General features: G+C 39.1%; 3 protein-coding genes across 3 annotated transcripts; all 3 read right to left on the bottom strand.

Annotated features, from left to right (window-relative positions):
* Nucleotides 1-292: 292 nt before the first annotated feature.
* On the bottom strand, nt 293-1,233 carry OR51G2 (olfactory receptor family 51 subfamily G member 2). The gene is given in 2 exon segments (XM_036114416.2): nt 293-735; nt 738-1,233. Coding segments are annotated over 2 exon segments (939 nt in total).
* Nucleotides 1,234-9,275: 8,042 nt separating this feature from the next.
* Nucleotides 9,276-12,280, bottom strand: OR51G1 (olfactory receptor family 51 subfamily G member 1). Its single transcript, XM_078057496.1, has 3 exons — nt 12,244-12,280; nt 9,486-10,199; nt 9,276-9,442 (listed from the first exon to the last, which is right to left on the bottom strand). The coding sequence occupies exons 1-3, from the start codon at nt 12,278-12,280 to the stop codon at nt 9,276-9,278; spliced, it is 918 nt and encodes a 305-aa protein (XP_077913622.1).
* An 8,122-nt stretch (nt 12,281-20,402) lies between these two features.
* On the bottom strand, nt 20,403-21,327 carry OR51A4 (olfactory receptor family 51 subfamily A member 4). Its single transcript, XM_036114428.2, is given in 2 exon segments — nt 20,403-21,105; nt 21,107-21,327. Coding segments are annotated over 2 exon segments (924 nt in total).

Here is a 21,327-nt window from a genome sequence, read left to right as displayed (position 1 = left end):
GACTTCATCTCTTGATGAGGGGGAGTGACAAGTTTCTGGAGGAGAATGTAGGATTAGAAATACCCCTGTGGCAATTTTTGGAAAATGAAAACTCCCATATCATACTGCATTGTGTTTCCCCTCCATCAGAGCAGAGATAATTCTGCAAGAGCTGTGACTTCTTGATCATTCCTTTATGTATTTGTTGAGTAAATAAATAACAGTCTCCTCCATTCCATGCACATTGGATATTATAAAGGATAGAGGAGTAAGGGTACACTTAATGAATTAATGCCTCTAAGACAAGACCCAGCTAACAACAAAAGGCATGGGTTATACGATCTCGGATCTGTTTGGTCTTCACACTGTAAACGATGGGGTTCATCAGGGGAGGGAATAGAAGGTACACAAAGCCCATGATCACCTGGACCGGATGAGGTGTCTGCTTCCCAAAGCGGTGGATAATGGATAAGCCAATCATGGGAGTGTAGAAGAGGAGCACAACACATATGTGGGAAACACAGGTGTTAAGAGCTTTGAATCTCTCAGCCCTGGATGCAATGGATAGCACAGTATGCAGGATCAGGGCATAGGAGACGAGAATGAGCAGTGAGTCTATACCCACTGTTGAAACAATGACAAACATGCCATAGACACTGTTGGCTTTGATGTTGGCACAGGCCAATTTCATCACTTCCTGGTGGAGACAATAGGAATGTGAGAGAACTGGGGAACCACAGTAGGGGAATCTTTTGGCATAAAAGGCAATGGGAAAATGAGTGCTACGCTGCGGCCCAGGGAAGCTAGGCCAATCCTGCCAATGACCGTGTTGGTGAGAATGGAAGCATAGTGCAAGGGGCGACAAATGGCCACAAAGCGGTCAAAGGCCATGGACAGTAGCACAGAGGACTCCAGGAAGGACAAGCAGTGAATGAAAAAGAGCTGGGCAAAACAGGCATCATGACCAATATCTCGTGCCCCAATCCAAAAGATGCCTAGCACTGTAGGGAGGGTGCAAAGAGACAGACCCAGGTCAGTCACAGCCAGCATGGATAAGAAGAGGTACATAGGCTCATGGAGCGAGGGCTCTGTTTTAATGATAAAAAAGATTGTACAGTTGCCCAGGATGGAAGCCAGGTATATACAGCACAATGGGATGGAGATCCAGATGTGCATGTGCTCCAGCCCAGGAATGCCGCTGAGCAGAAAGGTGGAGGAAATGTTGCTGCTGCTTTCCAGGGATCCCAAAGTCATTGTGTGTGGAGGGAAGAGGAAAGTTGGATTCCCCAAATTCTTAAAATGAATTCAGAAAAAGCTAGGGGTTGTACCTGGGAAGAAATTAGAAGCCAAACAAAACATTAGAATCAACTAGACCCAGAACTGTACAGCTCTTCCAGAGGTCATTTCCTTCTGGCCCCTTAATCCCTCTGAACATTGTTTTAGAATTTTTTTTTTCTTTCTTTCTCCTTCAAACTAAGAGGTCTGAGAATCTTCACTATTCTTGTTGGTTATACCTAACTTTGCCTACCCCTTTTGAGGAGATCTTTAAGCAAACACTCCTCACTCGCCTTTCTTCTGCCAGGACTCTCATTAATGTTCCAACCTTTGTTTCATCTTCTCTTCCTTTCCCTTCTCTTCCTTTACTTCCTTTGCTATTCTTTTACCTCCTTCCTTCCTTACTCCCTCCCTCTCCCTCTCTACCTTCCCTCCTCCCCCTTTCTTTCTTTCCTTCCTCTTTCCTTCCTTTCTTTCATTCCTCTTTTCTTTTCTTTTCTTTTTTCTCCTTTCTTTCTTTCTTTCTTTCTTTCTTTCTTTCTTTCTTTCTTTCTTTTTCTTTCTTTCTTTCTTTCTTCACCTTTGTGTTATAGACACAGATGAGTCCTTCACTCACCTTCTCATCTGATCTTCCAGTTATGGAAGCCTAGCTTGATCCAGACAGCTCATATGTACTACTCAGCTCACATAATTCCAGTAAGAACTGGAGAGTGAATGAATGACTATTTGTAAAGTTATTCTTGACTGTTGAAGTGTCGTATCAAAGCTCTGATTCTCCTATTAGTCAGCAACCTGCATTCCCTAGAGATCTAGAATTCAACTGCTATGAACCTAGGTGGGAGGAAAGACTGAAGCATCATCAACCATGGCTACACCCCCAGTTGCAAGACAGAGTCCATGACAGTCCACAGAATAGAAGGCAATAATGCTGGTAGGACTTATTCTTCTCTAGATTAGGAAATGAAGGCTCAGGAAAGTACAGTCACTGGGCAGAGGTCTTATGTCAGTTTAAGCCTCCTGACTTTCAGAACACTAATCTGCCCACTTTCAGTTAATAATTCCACTAGAATGTGAGCTCAAAAAGGGCAGAGGTTTTGCTTTGTTTACTTCTGTAAAGACAGTGCTTAGAATGTGCCTGGGTACACAGTAGGCACTCAGCACTTTTTTTATGCATGAATAAAAGTTAAATTTATTTAGTTAGCTGTTACTAACTTGGTGTCTATTTAAAAAAATCTTGTGAATAAAGTTCTATTAATAGTACCATACTATAGATGACGAAACAGAAGTTTAGAGAAAATTAATATTTCTAAGATCGAAGATATAAGAAAGAGCCAAAATGGGATTTGAACCAAGATCTGATTTTTCTCTAGATTCCAGGATCTCAACAACCATTACACTTTCGTCCTGCATAGAGGACAATTCACTGTCAACTAGAAGCAGCGAGCATAAAATCAAGGGCTTAATAGACCTCCCAAAAAAGTGCTTACTCTTTAGCTAAATTAATAAACTTACTAGAGACATACACACAAATATATATGTAGACACTTTTTCCTCACTCCAAATACCAGTGAAATTTGTAGCCAGTGTCATTAACTCACTCTCCACTTGAAGGTCAGCTTGGCTCCTGTGTGTTGTTCCTCAGCTTCTGCTTTGGCCGTGATCAGTGGTCACCACATCATTCATCAAAGTGAATTCAGAAGAGCTGTGATAAACTTACCTGTCAGGGACAGGCAAGCTACATGGTGGTTAACAATATAAATCAGAAAACTTAAGGCAGAAAATGTTTTGACATGAAAACGAAGTAGGGTAATGAAGAAAGAATATACATTATTTAATAATATAAAAGTTTATTTATAATACCTGATGCATCTACTGTTTGCCAGATGCTGTACTAGGAGCATTACAAAAGAAATACCATTTAGACCTTAGAAAAACCTTGCAAGTTAGTAGTATTACCTTGATTTGCAAATGAGGAGAGAGGCTTACAGAATTTGATAATGTGCATAAAGTCATACCGTCAATCATTGACAGAGCTGGAATTCAAACTTAAATCTCTGGAGCTCCAAGGAACATTCTGAAAATCTGGAAGCATTTAGGTTAATACATCCAGGCAGTTTTCTTTTCTTTTCTTTTTTTTTTTTAAGATTTTATTTATTTATTTGACAGAGAGAGACAAAGCGAGAGAAGGAACACAAGCAGGAGTGAGAGAGGGAGAAGTAGGCTTCCCGCTGAGCAGGGAGCCCCATATGGGGCTCGATTCCAGGACCCTGGGATCACGACCTGAGCCGAAGGCAGACGCTTAACGACTGAGCCACCCAGGGGCCCCTCAGGCAGTTTTTTAAAGCTGAGATAGCTTGAAATGGGTGAAGATTGAATGACAAATGATAGAAATATCAAAAGTCTTTGTGCCCCACCTTCTTTTAGCTCAAGATGGACTCTCTTTGGAATCAGTTTGTGCCTCACATTTTAAAGGGCGTAGGGCAGAATAGGAATCAGAGAGAGAGTTAGAATAAGTTGAAGGGAGGGACCTGGACGTAAAAGAAAATCCAAAATAGTGAAGCCAGGAGTTATCTGCCAGGGAAAGATTACCTTTAGCCTGTCGACTGGGGAGGTCTTAGTGAGGTAACTCTTCTAAGGTCTTCTTATTTAAAGGTCTTCAGAGTATCCATTATCAGATTTGGTGAGGATTGTTTTTCCTGACCAGTTCAAAAAGCAGCTGTCTAGGGTAGAGGGGAGTTGGAAATTTAACAAATGGCCTGCTTGTAGTTGTTCTTGGAGAATACTTCCTAGAGGGATTTGGGCAAGTTCAATGGCTACTTCTAATTCTAACACTTAGACTCTGTGGTCACTCAGGAAAATGTCATTTCATGTCGCAGACAAGCTTTTCTTTTAGAGGATCACTCTACTTCCTACCCCTCTGTCTCTGCTTCTTAGAAATAACTCCTGATTCTGCTAACCTTGTGTCTAAGGCTAAGGGGTAGACACCAACCTATAGCTCATCTCACTCCTGCATCTCAGTTTTGTCTGCCTAATTTGTCTGTCTCCCTGGGTCTCAGTAATACTCCCATACTGCCACTCTCTGGGCAGGAAATCAAGGAAGTGAATGAGTGTGAGAAAGCAGCTGTCTCTTTGCTAAGCTAGTGTTAAAACCAGACCTGGGTTTAGTCAGTGAGATCTGACTGCAGTGGTCACCACCTTCCACAGGCACCCTCTATAGCCTTTCTTGTGCCTCAAATGCCCTTCTATCCTCTCCCTTTCCAGAGCTCAGGCTGAGCTTTCTGGCACCTCCTCCTGGCTCCACAACTCAGCACCAGACCCTGTCTCACCTACCAAAGCTAGGCCCAGAACCTCTGGGCCTTGCAACAGGGGAGAAGGAAGGCTAAAACTAGAGGCTCTGAGGGATATGGAGAGACTAGAGGGTGGATTTTGAACTCCCTGATTTTTATGAAATTGCTGAGGTCCCCACTGAGATTCTTTCAAGAATCTTTAATGAATTCCCTACTAGGACTGGCTCCCTAGACCTCATTATCTTATACTCTGGGGATAAGGGAAAGAGGAGAAGAGAATAGTCTTATAAGATACCTACATGGGAAGATGTTACACACTGTAGCTACTTTTTAAAGATCTCATGAAATTTTGAACAACTCCACAACTTCAGAAAAGCATAGTGGGTGTTGTTGATAGTCTTTTATATATAATGTATCATAACTGTATAGTTAAGCACATCAGGTGTGACAGGTGTGTGTATCTGGGTATATATAACCTTATGTAACATTAAAAGGGGCTTTTTAATTCAATGCTTCTCCCATCACTAAAGGGCAAGAAAGGAGTCAGACCAAGTTCCTGGAAATATTGTGATAGCATTGATTCTTGATGCCCCAAGTAACCCTATATATGCTCCTGACTCCTGCCTACATTGAGGGACTCCATTTTCTCTTCCTGTCTCTGATCGACACAGACACAGGACTCAGCCCTTTGTTTCCAGACTTCCCGGCGCTAACTGGAGAAACAAATTCATTCTTAGAGCCTTCTGGGCAACATGAGCCCCTGTGAAGGATAGTTAAACCAGGGACTTTTATATGTCAATACAGGGATATGAAGTGTTAATCATCCGTTTTTTAGACTTTGAAAGCTGATGGGCAAGGCATTTTGGAGAGAGGAAGGGAGGGCCATTTCATTGTTTTCATTACTCACCTAATTAGTATCCAGCTTAATGAATCTAATTTGGGATTATAAAGGTATAAATATTAAGGAATGTCCAGATCCCCACACCAACCATAAGAGGTTATTCCAATTAATTGGCCTGATTGGTCCCCTTAGAATGTTCTGGGCTTCCTCTTGTGGCCACATTCCCTTAATTTTTGGTCAAGCACATTGTAGACACATTTGATTGTTATGAACAGTATTTCTCAAATCAGAGTCCCCAGATAATCAGGATCAGAATCACCTGTAATGCTTGTTAAAAATGCAGATTTCTGGGACTTAGCTGTGTAGTGCAGAATCAGAAACTAACATTAGTGACAACCACAAAAGTCTAAGAATTTTCATATATCCTTGTCTTTATGATTTGTTTTCAATTCTGATTCCAGAATTTTTTATTCCTTCTATAATTAAAAATACATCTTCACCTTTAACCTGGAATTCATTTCAAAACAGTTACCTCTTGGGGCGCCTGGGTGGCTCAGTTGGTTAAGCGACTGCCTTCGGCTCAGGTCATGATCCTGGAGTCCCGGGATCGGGTCCCGCATCGGGCTCCCTGCTCAGCAGGGAGTCTGCTTCTCCCTCTGACCCTCCCCCCTCTCATGCTCTCTCTATCTCATTCTCTCTCTCAAATAAATAAATAAAATCTTTAAAAAAAAAACCAAAAAAAAAAACCAAAAAAAAAAAACAGTTACCTCTTGTTAGTTTGCTAGGACCACCATAACAAAATACCACAGACTGGGTGGCTTTAACAATAGAAATTTATTTTCTCACAGGTCTTGAGGCCAGCAAAGTCCAAGATCAAGGTGTTGACAGGTTTGGTTTCTTCTGAGGCCTCTCTCCTTGGCGTGCAGATGGCCACCTTCTCTCTGTGTCCTCACATGGCCTTTCTTCTGTGCATATCTTTGATGTCTCTTGTTCTTATAAGGACATGAGTCATATTGGATTAAGGCCAACCCTAAAGGCCTCGTTTTAACTTCATTATCTCCTAAAAGACCTTACCCAAATGCAATTACTTTCTGAGGTACTAGGGGTTGGGATTTCAACATATGAATTGGGGGGGAGGGGGCACAATTCAGCCCATAATATCTGTTTATCCATGCATCTTATCACCCAGTGTTTCACCTATTTAACAAATATTTTATAACAGAAATAACTCCTCCTATTCCCTCCATAAAAACACACAAGCAATATTTATTTACAGCCTCTGAGTCCAAGCACTGAGAAAAGAGAAGTACTGTTAGATATGTTTTGGAAGAAAATAGGTTTGAATCTCAGATGTTATGGAGAGAGAGAGAAAGAGAGAGAGAGAGACTGAATTAATCTTTGAACGGCTTTGATTAGAAAGAGCATAGAGTTTGATCATATTACAGGGAAGATATCCTGCCTTCTTTAAATCTTAGCTATTCAGCTTCTATGAGGGAAAAACGGGATACGATGTGGGGAGAGACCAAAAAAAAAAAAAAAAAGCTCATATCTCCTAGCCCAGAAAAGAGTAGGGAAAAGAAACAAGGTAGAGGCAGAATGTAAGGGAATACCTTGAACATAAAGATGCTGGCTGGAGGAGAGACCAGCTAGGAGAGACTAAAAGGACCTAAGGAGAATATTATTGCACTGGACTTAGACAACTGATGCAAAAATTTGTCTTTTTTTTAAATTTCAGTATGGTTTTTAAATTGTTGTTATTGCAATTTTTCCATGACAATTAGTTGGCAGATGTTTATGCAGAAGACAGATGATTTAGAAAGAAAATAAGTAACATTTCTCCTCCTGTGCACCCTAGTTGTGTGAATAAAGTTGTTGCCCATCTATCTTTACAGAATATCCACAATGTATAGTTCCCAGGAACATGCCATGCTATTTCATATCCTTTTTTTCCTTTGTCTCTACTGAGGGAAAATAGGTGCCCATTGATCTGAAATTTTAGCATATGTGGGAAAAGTAGAGTCCAGAAACTCTCAACAGCACAATGCCGAAAGTTTAGGTTTTGAGATCTGACAGACCTGAATGTGGTTTTTGGGTTTTCCATTTATTAGATGTGATATTGGCTACAGTAACTTACCTCATTGAACCTCCATCTAAAAGGATTATATGAGAATTAAGAGGAAATTGGCTATCTTAAATGGTAAGATAGCACTGAATAAAAATAGTTTGAGAAGTTAAAATTTTAACAAAATGATTGATATTCAGTGTTGTAGTAATTAGGTAAACATCATGACCATTTAAAATGTGTCTTATAAGCATGCTTTTCAATTAACATTCCTGAAGTTTTTAATAAGACATACCTTTTTAACTCCTATGAGGTCTTTTCTACCCTACTTAAGTGTCTGGGAAGCCATTCTTCAGAAATAAACATGCCAATTCTTGATCTGGATCCTAGGTTATAGTTCTATATAAAAGAAAATTCATAATTTTGATGTGTCAATAATTAAATAATCAGGACATAGCAGTCACCTAGCTGCTACTTGGAGAACACATTCTTGCAGTAAGTTTTTATAACTGACAAAAATATTTTAAAATTTTGACTCTGCCATCTTAATTTCCAAAGGAGAGTCAAATTGGATATTGCATGTAAGTGCATTGAGACTGTAGTATATAGTAGATGCTCAATAATTGTTAGGTGCTATTGCCACAGTTGTCACTATTATTTTTAATTGTTATCTCCCAGATAATCATTAAGAAAGCTGGAGGTGGGGAGGAAATACAGGGTGTTCTGTTTATTTTGAAAGTTAAAATGTATACGTATTAGAGAATGCTCCCACATCCCCAACACTTGTATGTCCTCTGACAGAATTTTGAATGTACATCCAGGCATCAACACAGGATGTTATTATTATTTTTTTTTAGCAACTTTGGTTTTAAGCTGCCTTCTGAAACTTAGTTTTGTAAGAACTCTTCAATGGACATGAGTCCAAGGGTGGTGCAAAGCCTCTGGAAGATTCTGGAAGAAAATCTTCAACTTCGACTGGCTGAAGCATAGGAGAGATTAGTCTGAGACCCAGAGAGTATGAGTTCACACAGAAATAGGATTCATTTGGCAAGTCACAGTTCCTAGATGCTAACTGGTTCCTTTAAGGTACTAGATCAAAATGTGGGGTAGGTCTGATAAAACAAAAAACTTACTTTGAGTGGGGTGTTAGTTAGGGTCCAATCAGAAGAAAGAAACCACACAGTTCTTTTTTTTTAAAGATTTTATTTATTTATTTGAGAGAGAGAATGAGAGCAAGCATAAGAGGGGGGAGGGTCAGAGGGAGAAGCAGACTCCCTGCTGAGCAGGGAGCCAGATGCAGGACTCGATCCTGGGACTCCAGGATCATGACCTGAGCTGAAGGCAGTCGCTTAACCAACTGAGCCACCCAGGCACCCAGAAACCACACAGTACTTTTAACAGAAAAGTTTCATAGAAGGATTTATTAACAAAAGATTACAGTAACAGGGAATCAACTAAGAGTGGGAAAGAAAGAACCATAAAAGATACTCTAGGGCTGAGGGAGAGTTTCTAAGGAAGAAACAAGTGTTCAGGGTAAGAATCCTCCCCAAAGCTAGTGTTTGGATGTTGATGGAGAGAATGTGAGTGAAGCTTATTGAATGACAGAGAGTTCACTAGGTTGTTCTGGGCCAGATCTGGTCCACAATTAGGCTGAGACTGGTTGGTGGAGAACCACTTGCTGGAAGACTGATGAAATTTTCCAAGAAGCCACCTATGGGGGTTACTGTTGACTTTCTGGAGAGCAGTTGAGGCACCAGCTGGAATCACCAGAGAGTTTCTAGAAGCTGCTTGAGGAGGTAATCTGCTATTGATTCACTGGAAACTAAAAATATCAACAGGCTTTATGCCGCAAACTCCCTCCCTTCCAGTCGTATCGAAAACCCCTAAGGGATTTTACAAACTCAAACTTCTTAGCAACGCGGATGCTGATTTGCTTGGTCTTGATACTATAGACAATGGGGTTCATGAGAGGTGGTACCAGCAAATACACATAAGACATATATATATATGTGTACAGCACATATATATATGTACACAGTACACAGGAGGTGTACAGTACAGGGCAGATGTTCACCAAAGCGGTGCACAAAGGACAAGCCAATCATGGGAATGTAGAAGAGTAGCAGAGCACAGATGTGGGAGACACAGGTGTTGAGGGCTTGAAGTCGCTCCTGGCTGGAGGCAATGCTTAGCACAGTGCGGAGGATGAGGGCATAGGAGAGGAAGATGAGCAGTGAATCCACACCAACAGTGCAGGCCACAACAAATAGCCCATATATGTGATTGACAATGATGCTAGAGCAGGCCAACTTCATGATCTCTAGGTGCAGACAATAGGCATGGGCCAGCACATGGGAGTGGCAGTACTGGAAGTATTTAAGGAGGAATGGCAGGGGCAGGATGAGCAGGGCACTTCTAAGCATTGAGCTCAGCCCCATCTTGACAATACATGTGGGTGTCAAGACTGTGGAGTAACGCAGTGGGTTGCAGATGGCCACATAGCGGTCAATGGACATGGACAATAGAACTGAAGACTCTACCAGAGACAAGGTATGGATGAAGAAGAGCTGAGTTAAGCAGGCGGGGATGCCAATCTCTCTGGAATCAAACCAGAAGATGCCCAACACAGTGGGCAGTGTGAATAGACAAAGGGCCAAGTCTGTCAGGGCCAGCATGGCCAAGAAATAGTACATGGGTTCGTGGAGGGTGACATCAGTACAGATGACGTGGAGGATCGTAAGGTTTCCTACAATAACTGTCAAGTAGATGAAGCAGAAAGGAATAGAGATCCAGCCATGGAGATCTTACAGCCCTTGGAAGCCTGTTAGAAAGAAAGTGGCTTTTTGGAGGCTGCTATTATAAGAGATTGTCATGGCTTTACAATCTTGGATTCACCAACCTACAATAGAGAATGGGATTCCTGGAAAGTGACAGAACTGAATTCTCACTCACCAAAGTGTCCTGGGACCAGTGAGAGAGAAAGGGCCTGCAGATAAAATGAGAAAGAATTAGCGGACTTGATCTATTAGCCTTTTTGGGGGGCCTAAGATGGGGACTTTTACAGGGGATTTCTGTAGTCTGTGGATGCCATATGATTTAGCCTTATGGTGGTATGTCTGCCAATGTTGGGACTCTCAGCAGTTTAATGAGGTCATCTCAGATGGCACCTTTTTCATATGCTCCTCCCTGAGAAAAATCCAATTTAATCACTAAAGAATTCAGAATCTGTATCATATATGTAGGGAATTAGTACTGTACACCATTTTGCATAATTGTGTACTACGATCAAGTGCATATAATATGCCTTCAAATGTATTTTTAGTTTGGCTGGGGATTGTGCTTTATTCCACAATGCCTAGCCTGCAGGGAAATGCAGAGGAAGCATTGAGTAAATGTTTATTGAACTCTTTGAACTTGTAACTTGTGACCAGAGTGATGCCTTTCCTGAATCTACGTAAAAACCTTTGTTGACTAAGGATGCAAGTTATGTTGTGCAAATCTGAAGTCTGGAACTGAGAAATTTCTGAGAAGAAACAGGATTTTCAGAAAACAAGTAATTCTAGGAAAGGGCACATTGGGGCTTAGTTCTGAGAGATTATCAGAAGAGATGTGAGTTTCCAACATCAGGGCAGTTAAGCTGGGGTTAGATGTAGAGATGAGGATGCAGAGGAAGTATGCATCAGATCTGAAACAGAAATAACAAAGAGAAACCTAAAATGGTCAGGAAAAGCCTCTAATCTTTAGCTTATAATGAGGAAACTAAACCTTAAGGCTCTCAGAGTAAGCTATGCCTTTGGGGTTTGGATCAATATGACACACAGGTATAGGTCTGTCTGTGTAATACTTGAACTGGGCTCTATTTAACTTCTGCCTTCAGAACTTTTATTCAATTACATTAATTGCAATTATTAATTATAATTGAAAAATTAATTATTCAATTACACTATAATGGGTTCTATGTATATTAATACAGTGTGACTAGTATATTGTTTATCACATGCATAAAAAGCTTAAAAGAGCTAAAAGAGACAGAGAATGGAGAATCAGGGAAACATAACAAAAATAGCAGTGTATTATATCACTAAAGTCACGTCACCACTGTGACTACAAAAAGAGAAAAAGGGTTTCTAAAAAGGCATTGCACTCATGATGGTGAGGTCATCGCCAGTTGTTTAGAGAATATTTTGATAGATTGGAGAAAGATTATAAGGGCTGAAATTATCAGTGGGTGGGGAGGAATAAGTAAAAAGTGTTGTTTGTAGTTTTCCTCTAAGAGAAAATCTTAGAGGATGAGTGAAGATACCAGGATATTTTAAGGAGGACAGATGGGGAGTTCAGGGTACTCTTTCAGAAGGCTTCTTTTTCTTTTTCTCAGTAAAGTAAAGGGACATTGAAGAGTGAGGATAAAGACAGAAGAAAACCCTGTACCCAGCTTTTGCCATTCGTGTGTTAATGAAAGCAAGGAATAATAAAATAATAATGCAATAATTAATATAATAATAAAACCCCTCTTATTTTGTGATTCCAGCCAGAGTTAGAAAAGGGAAAGAGAATGAAGAAGAGAGGTGGAGACCGGAAGGAGACGAGCTGTGAAGGAAAAGGGACCATCACAGCATTTGCCGGGTAGGCTGTGGGCAGCACAGGGGACAATGCAATCTCGCTCCGATACCAAGACAGAAAATAGCAACAGAATTTTTAAAAAGGAATGATAAGAAAGAAGGGGGAATTTTCCCATCAGTTAAGGGGAGATGCAAACAAGAGTTTAAATATATGTGTAGCTTTTCAGCCAGCAGACTCACAGTGAAGCTGGTTTCCATGCATCTTATGTTGAGCCATTTCAGAGTTTGTGAAAGAGAAGAAACATTTAGAGGCAATGTGTTTCACTCCTGTATCTCCAGACAGGGAAGATCATTCTGCTGCTTAGTGAAGAGTTGCATCCATTGTATCTCTCACCCTGCTATTATCTTGCCTTCCAAATATATTACTTGCGTATTATATTTTGGGGGTGGGTAAGAGGCAAGTGTGCCAGATATGGGAGGGGAAACAAATGCAAGCCATAACTAGCACAGGAGAGATGGAATTGCTGTATGACTGACTAGAGACTTGCAACCCTGGTACAGATTTGGAACCTAATAAAGTCTGCTGAATAAATGCATAAGTGAGTGGTTGGAAAAAAGAGATGAGATGCAGTAGGGATTAAACCATAATTTTTAGTGCAGTGACTACATTTTCTTCTCCAAGGCACTCACCTCCAGATTAACAGATCAGAGAAATGTTGGCTAGAATATATCATACATCCTTGATCCTCCCTTCAACTTTAATTTATTGGGGTTACAGGGATGTCATCCTAATGTCTATGGCAGAAAAGAGGAGAGATGTGTTGAGCAGTGATTTCAATGACACTCTGACTTCCTCTGACTTATTCCTCATATAGTTTCACACAAAGGTGTTCAAGATTATCAGCATCTGTGTTGGTGACCATCTGCAGATTCTTCTTGCAATATACACAGGAGCATACCAAAAGCTGGAGAGACCAGTTAGAACTCAGGATGAGTGCTAGCACAGCTACAAGAATATTATCTGCTTAAAATACAGGGTCTTTTTGAAGAGCCCAGCAGCTTCTCCCACGGGACCTCTGCTGAGGCTGAGAATTCCCTGAAGATTTCTCAAGATGCTTAGCTGAGGACAGAGGCCATGGGAAGCTGAGAAACTTCAATTCTGTATGTGGGCAAAGGATAACTTCAAGATGTTAGGATGCTTCTAGTTCTAGATATCATTTTCTGAAACTAGATAAGAAGGATCTAGGTGGCTTGGTGTGCAGTATTGCAAGAGAGAGTGTGTTTTGATTCAGATTCAGATAAAAGATAAAGCTGATTCCAACCTTATCTCTGATACTTTCTAACCATGTGACCATGCAACCTAGGAAAAATTAACCTGCCAGAAAAATTATTTCCTTATATTCTAAAAAGGGAACCTCTTCCCTCTTCTTTTTATTCAGAGCCTGGTACAATCAGACATGTTTTAGAGTTATTGGCTAGTGTAATTTGGTTTGAGTTTAGGGAGAAGAAAGGTCCACCTTGGCCTTCAGTCATAAACTATGAGTTTCTTAATTACTATTGGCCATTCCCTGTATATTCTGCTCAGTACACATGTGGTTTGGGTCATAATTCAGAAACTTGTACTCCAAATACCAGTTTAATACCTTAAAATAGTTCATCAACCCATTTTAACTACCAACATGTATATCGAGTTCTTCCAGAATTGATTTTAACAATTGGAGGGAACACCTGAACAGAATAGCTGATACTTAATGGATTCTCAGTAAACGCAATTATTAAAATAATTAGTAGAGTGAGTGTTATTCTAATTTGCCAACAATGGGCCTAATTTACACTTACTGTTTTTGTTTCCCAACCAGTTTGGAATCTGTCCCATATTTTTCATTTTATCACAAAGTGTTATATGTAATTCATTTTTTTTTCTCTGCAGGTACAGAATATAATTCCATTTACACAAAATAACTTCTTTATTATTTCCCCCATTAGTTCCTGATTGATATCTGTCTTCTCCTACGGCTAGAATATAAGGGTAGGGAATCATGGGCACACAGTCACTACTGCATTTCCAGTGCCTCGCATTTTTACTAGTGAAACACAGTTGCAGCTTCATAATTGTTTATTTAATTGAATGTAATTCCCCAGAGTTGAAGACAGTAACGCTTTCTTCCATTAGCTGTCTCCTTTTAGACTAAACTTCATTTATTTTGTGAAACAACGTATATGTGAATTTTGACCTTTTGTTTTCCTTTAGATTCCTCATTTGGTGCTCATTACTAACAAATATTTGTGCTTGTTAACATATGAAAACACAATTCCTTGGCTGTTCGTCCAAAGGAGTGTCTGTCTTTTCCAAAGTCATTAACTTTATTGGTTTTTGCCCCCCGTTTTCTTAATGATCAGTCATTATTAACTCTCCATGCAATCATCCACACAATCTCCTTCATTTTTAATTACCTGTTAGAATTGACTCTTAAGAGTTTTCCAAGAATGTTAAGAACATGGGAGAACCTTGGCTTTTAAGAAAGTATAATCTCTTAGTGTTTCAGTTTCATACTGGCTGCTTTTTTTGCTGGATTTTGCTCTTCTTCTCAACCTCCAAATGAGTGAACACCCACAGTATTGTCCAAGGACCTGGTTTCGTTGGGATCTGTATCTTATTAAGGATGAGTGTTCAGGACACAAGAGAAAGACCAAGGCTGAAAATAAGTACATTATATCCACCATTCTATGAGTTTGCCCATCTTCTGAAACTCTTATCTGAGCCGTAGAACTTACTTGCTTTTCTGACTCCTAGATTTGACCAAAATTATCTTATGATGATAGACTGACAGACTGACCATTTGTATTCTGCCATTGGTCTCACCACTGTCTTGAAGAATATTTTTTTTAGAACTAGGTATTACTGAGATTTAATTTAAGTGTATATGACAAGCATCCATAAGTGTAATTATTTTATCATATATTTATTATTTTTAAAGTTTTATATAGTAATATAACACCCTGCTAAATGATTTAGGTAGATTTTCTCATTTATGTTGTTATGCTATAATTTTATCTGTTTTATGGATTAAAAAAAAAATCTTAGCGAGGTATAATAATTTGTCCAAGGTCCTGTATCTATCTGCCACTGGGACATAAAGAAAAAAATCATGCAATATTTGAGATATAGACACTTCTCATACATCTCATTCAGACTGGGGATTTCTGAAATTTCCTTGGATAGACTCCCATCAGCATGTACATTCTATCTCTCTTTGGTAATTCTGAAAGATTCTCAATTTCCATGAGCAAATCTTCTGATTTGCCTTTTTTAAAAAGATTTTATGTATGCATGCATGTATGTATGTATTATGTATATATGTATGTATGTATTTATTGGAGGGAGGGAGAGAGAGAGAGCTGGCGGAGGAGCAGACCAGAAGGGAGAGTTATCCCAAGAAGACTGTACACTGAGTGCGGAACCCCACTTGGAGCTCGATCTCACAACCCTGAGATCATGACCTGAGCTAAAACCAAGAGTCAGAGACTTAACTGACTGAGCTACCCAGACACCCCCTGATTTACTTTTGTTTTAACATCTAGCCCATCTTTTCAGGATCCAAAGAGATAGAGAATGGAATGCAAATGATGTCAAATATTCTGAAAGAGTAGATTTATATCTTACCTCCTTTGTGACTTTTTTTAAACCAATGTAACACTCCACCCCAAAGTCAATGGAAAGGAAGAGATTAGAATCAGGGAAGAATGTATAGACTCCCCTTTGTGCTTTGTAGACAATATCTTATGAAGCCAAGAGAGTCCTTGGAGATGGCTACAAGCAAGAGCTCTTTGGAGAATAACACCACACACCTCCTGGAAAATCTTCTAAGGGGTTGACTCAGGGGACATGGATCTAGGCCTGAGCTCATAATATAAACTCAGATAGAGAAAATTGAGTATGATAAGAGCTTGGAGGTCTTATTGATATTCAACAGCTATTTATCAACTTTTGTTCTTGGCTCATTTGCCAGCACATGGCACAGGACTGGGGTTCTGCTCTTGTTGGGGCTCAGGGTTTTATGTGCTCACTCTTTATTTGTGATTTTAAAACATAAGAGCCAGTCTGCTCCTTTGACTTTTTTAATAAAATAATCTCATGTGGCAGGAAAAAAAAAAAAAATAAAATAAAACATAAGAGCCAGAATGTACATTGCAGGTAGAGAAAAAATAAGTGGCCCAAATGGTCACTTACGGAAATCAATCAAGATCTCTAAAACAAAGGAGCCTGGTGGGTAGAAGTGAGGGCTGGACTGGAGTGGATAGCTTGGCATTTATCTAGTTCAGTGGTTGTCAATACATTTATCTTTGAAGTGGATTGTCTCTTTGAAGTGGTTGCCTTGGCAACCAAACTTAAGTGAGTTGCATTACAAAAAAGAAAACCAGCTGACAGTGCTTATACTACAATTAAATTCACTTGGTTGATTATACTCAATGAATTGAAATGTATTATAGAATATTTTCTCATCGCATTAATCATTTTTTCATTAGCATGTAGTAAAGTGACTGAAACAAAGTAGGTATTTAACAAATGGCTTTTGAATAATTAAATGTGTCTTCACTGAGCACTTTAATATGCAGTTATAATGAGAATCTTGGACTGTTTCTTTGATCAACAACTTATCAAACAGCTTATGATGGCAAAAGGGAAATGTAGAACATCTCCAACTGAAATTGAAGAATCTCAGGGAAAAAAATAACAACAACTGATTGATGAATGGTCATGCAGGAATAGAAACAGAGTGCCTGTGAGAGAGGGAAAAAGATAGAAAAAGAGAACACTGCAAAGAAATTATTTTCTAAACATGTACAAGAAATGGAGGCATTTATTTCTGAGTCTCTTGCCACTGATGAATTTAAGATTTACAGAACCTGCATAAGTCTGAAAATGTCCTTAGACAAAATGACCAGGAACAACTTCTGTATATAAATAATAATATATTTTATGTATTCTAAGATGCACATTCTTCACATTTTAAGATCTCTGAAATTGGAATGCAGTTTACAATCAGTGCTGTCTTTGATTTGATGCAACTGGGCACTCACTTCTACACATCAGAATTGAAGTCTAGAAAGGAGTAGGCTTCCAATTTGCTTGAGGTTTTAATTTATAAGGTCATCTTTGAGGAAAATATGCTAAAGAAAGGGCCCTAATAACACTAAGATGTTTAGGCTACACAGGCAAATAGTCATCTATTTTGAAAATTACAGTAATGTGCTCATGTAACTGTAGTATCACAAAGACATATTCGTTCTGCCTGATTCTCAGGCATAATACATCTAGGAAATAATGGCCCTTTTTTGTCCTTTTAATTTTATACAGTGTACCATCCCTTGCAATGTTTTCCCCAAATTTATCATAATTGGCCAACATCCAATAGACAAACAAAACAAAAACAACAAAAAATAAAACATACAATTTTTAAAAATCTTTAAACTATTGTCCCTTGATAAGGTTTATATACATTCCATATGTCTTTGCTCTTTCTTCTTGTAAAGGAAGAGGGTTTTCAGCATCTTAAAAGTGGATTCTTTTGCTTTTCCAGAAGTTTTCTCAGTCTTCCACTGAGTGCCTTTCTGAGGGACTTCCCTGACAGCAGATCATGCCCAAGTGCTGTGTAGTCTAGCTCAAGGCAATCTGGGTAACCATGGGGTAGCCATTTCTTGTTTGACAGTTACATTTAGACCAGGGTTTATAATCTTCGACACTATGATATTTGGGCTGAATAGTTATTTTTGGTAAGCAACTGTACTGTGCATTGTAGAGTGAGTCCTGTAGAATGGGTTGGCAGCATCCCTAATCTTTACCCAGTAGATGTTAATAACACACCTCACCTCCCAGGCTGCAACAACCAAAAATGGTTGTTCGAGATATTGCTAAATGTCTTCTGGTGGCCAAATTGTTCCCAGTTGGGAACCATTGTTTTAGGAGGCCCAGAGTTAGGCTTTCATTCCTCCAGGAACATGTGGAAATTATCAGGGTGACCATAAAGTCCCCCTAACCCTGCTGGCATTTTTGTAGCTTTATCTTGCTTTTGTCTTATTTTATTAAGGAGGTCAGAAACAACCTGAAACATAAATTGTGCTGAGTGTGACATGCCTATACAATAAACCATGATAATTTAATAGCCTTCAAATCCATTTTATTATCCCTCTTCTTATTAACGGACACTGTCAAAGCCTTCTTTGTGCTGCCTGTCTTCACACTGGGAAAATATGTGCTTCCATTTCTTACAATTAATAAAGTATGTCAACACGGGCTTTGTTGTGCTATAGCCCTCAGTGCCCATGGCTACATCTGTGAGGTTATGGAAAATTATGCACCTCAGACACAGAAGCACTTAGCTCCCAGATCCGATGATAGAATTGTGGAAAGAGATGCAATGCTAAATGTGAAAGCTAAAATGTAGCCAAATAGTAGTATCCTGGGGTATAAAAGATAAGGTGTGATTCCCAGCTTTTGATTTCCTGTGTGTGTGGAATTCAGTAAGATAATCTCTCAGAACCTCAGTCTCTTCAATGGAAAAATAGGAAGAATGATTTATAAAATTGGGTATTGTGAGAATCAAAATAGAATGTGTGCCTGAAAATGCCTAGAAGTATATTTTGCATATTTTAACATTTCAAATGCAATGCTTGTATCTGAAAGTTTTTCATTAATTGTGAGATACTATCCCTTTAAAGGCTGATTATTAAATCCTAAGCATTTATCACTGCTGGAAATTGTCTACTTACCTGAGGATAAAAGTGCAGGAGATTAGAACTGGTGTGGGTGGTGGAGAGGACTTGGGTCAATGAGTGGGGATAAGAAAATGTAAGAAACTTTTTCTATGATCCACAAGGTTTTTAAGTCACATTAGGAGGAGAATTTGGACTATTAGTCATCCATCAAACCCAAAACAAAAAATTCCTCCCTAATCCCATATTATTTTTTCCTACTTTCAAAATCCGTGAGCATCTGTGCTATGCCTACTTTTGAAATAAACAACTTAAGAAAGTTATATCCCATCTAAATGGAGTATTTTTGAACTGTTCAACAAACAATTCCCTTTATAAAACATGACCTCATTTCCACATTCATTTGTTAACAGTTATTTATTGGAGATCTATTCTGTGCCAGAATTATCATAGATAATAGGCACAGAGATATAAAAAAAATAGATATGGTCTTTCCTCCCATTAATAGCACACTCTATTTAGAAAGTAGAAATAAAAAGCCCATAAGCTATATCTGTAATTGCAAATAATAATAGGTATCATGAAGAATAAAGAATAAACAAGTAATAAAAAGATTTTTAAAAAGGAGGGTCATACTTTGAACTGAGAGCTCAGGTAATCTATTATGAAATTATGTTGAAACTTTAAAAAGGTGAATAATAAAGTTAAATGAAATTGAGGACAAAAGCATCTAAGAATAAGGATCAGATGTGAAAACCTGAAAGAAACAGAAATATTTGTAAATTCAACAAATTTTTAGAAGGCCACTGTAGCTGTAGTTTATCTGATAATATTGGAGAGATAGAGAGGGCCATGGACATGTGTAGATTTTTAGTATGTGTTTATAGTTTTAATTCTAATCCCAAAGAAGTTAGAGTACAGAATTAAAAGAGACAGTATATCATTCCATCTTTCTTTTAAAAAGAAAATCAGTTAGAAAGCAGCAAAAGTAGACATTTGGAAACTATGGAGGTTATTGAAATGATTTACTAAAGAAATGCTGGTGACACACTAGGGGGATTAAAAAGGAGATAATGAGGAGATGAATTATGATGTAATTTGGGTCTAGAATCAAAAGAATTTAGTATAGATAGATTGAATATGGGATTAAGAAATACATTTCTGGTAGAAAGATAAACTACCATATCACTGTCTTGATTGGAATTTATTGCTTTTTTCAGAGATGACATCACGAGACATCTATTTTCATTTTTTTTTAATTGGGATGGAAACCTCAGAAAGCATACTTCCTATTTCTTGTTTTATGTCCTTATTCAGTATTCAGTTTGAATAAAATAAATCTGATGATAATAACAAGAAAAAAGTATTGATGATTTTTTGTGGCAAATACTAGGTTTTCTCAACTCACCTTTAAACTCTTATCTAAGACATTCCCAAGATAGGTTTTCTACAATATATGACTATTCTTTTTTTTTTTTTAAAGATTTTATTTATTTATTTGAGAGAGAGAGAATGAGAGACAGAGAGCATGAGAGGGAGGAGGGTCAGAGGGAGAAGCAGACTCCCTGCCGAGCAGGGAGCCTGATGCGGGACTCGATCCCAGGACTCCAGGATCATGACCTGAGCCGAAGGCAGTCGCTTAACCAACTGAGCCACCCAGGCGTCCCAATATATGACTATTCTATCTACTTCTGACATAATTTTGCTAGAACTCTCACTCTAATTTGCCTGATTTTCACACAGTACATGATGGGATTCATCATTGGAGGCACAAGTAAAAGAACATTTGCCATGAGAGCATTGAAGAGAGGTGAGACATGTCTGATAAAACGATGGACAGTGGCAAGGTTGATGATGGGCAGATAGAAGACGATCACTGCACAGATGTGTGAAACACAGGTATTGAGGGCCTTGAGCTGCTCCTTTTGGGATGCAATTCCCAGCACAGTCTTGAGGATCAGGACATAAGACACGGCAATGAGCATAAAGTCTACCATAAGACAGAGTGCTCCAAAAAAGCCATAGATGACATCAATTCAGTTGTCGGAGCAGGCCAACTTCATGACATCCTGGTGGAGACAGTAGGAATGGGATAATTGACTTTTACTGCAATATTTCAAACTTCTCAGAGTGAAGGGGAAGGGCAGCACTAGGAGGACACTCTTTAGGAGTAATACTATTCCTATTTTGGCAACTCTGACAGGAGTCAGAATGGAGCTGTATCTCAGAAGGCTGTGGATAGCTAGGAAGCGGTCAAATGACATGATCAGGAGCACTGAGGATTCCACTGCTGTGAATCCATGGATGAAGAATTCCTGGGCAAAGCAGGCATTGGCAGAAATTTCAGGGGCATCGAATAAGAAGATCCTCCCCATGGTGGGTAGAGAAGCCCATGTCAGACATGGCCAACATGGAAAGGAAGTAGTACATGGGCTCATGCAAAGAGGGCTCTGTCTTGATGACAAAAAGGATGGTGCAGTTTCCCAGAATAGCAAAAAGATATATGCTGCAGATGGGGATAGAGATCCAGATGTGTGCATATTCCAGCCCTGGCATCCCAACCAAGAAGAAGTTGGTGATTTCAACATTCGATTTGTTAGTAATAGACAT

This window comes from Halichoerus grypus, chromosome 11 (genome assembly GCF_964656455.1).
Source record: "Halichoerus grypus chromosome 11, mHalGry1.hap1.1, whole genome shotgun sequence".
Taxonomy (NCBI): domain Eukaryota; kingdom Metazoa; phylum Chordata; class Mammalia; order Carnivora; family Phocidae; genus Halichoerus; species Halichoerus grypus.
The sequence above is the reverse complement of the archived record's forward strand: the minus strand, read 5'-3'. Positions and strand labels throughout refer to the sequence as shown.

Coding starts and splice junctions, on each gene's coding strand:
- OR51G1 (XM_078057496.1), bottom strand. CDS start 12,280: ATGGCTCAACATAAGATGCATGGAAACCAGCTTCACT. Junction 10,200..12,243: donor GCATGGAAACCAGCTTCACT/GTGAGTCTGCTG, acceptor TCTACTTGACAG/TTATTGTAGGAAACCTTACG. Junction 9,443..9,485: donor CTGTACTGTACACCTCCTGT/GTACTGTGTACA, acceptor CATATATATATA/TGTCTTATGTGTATTTGCTG.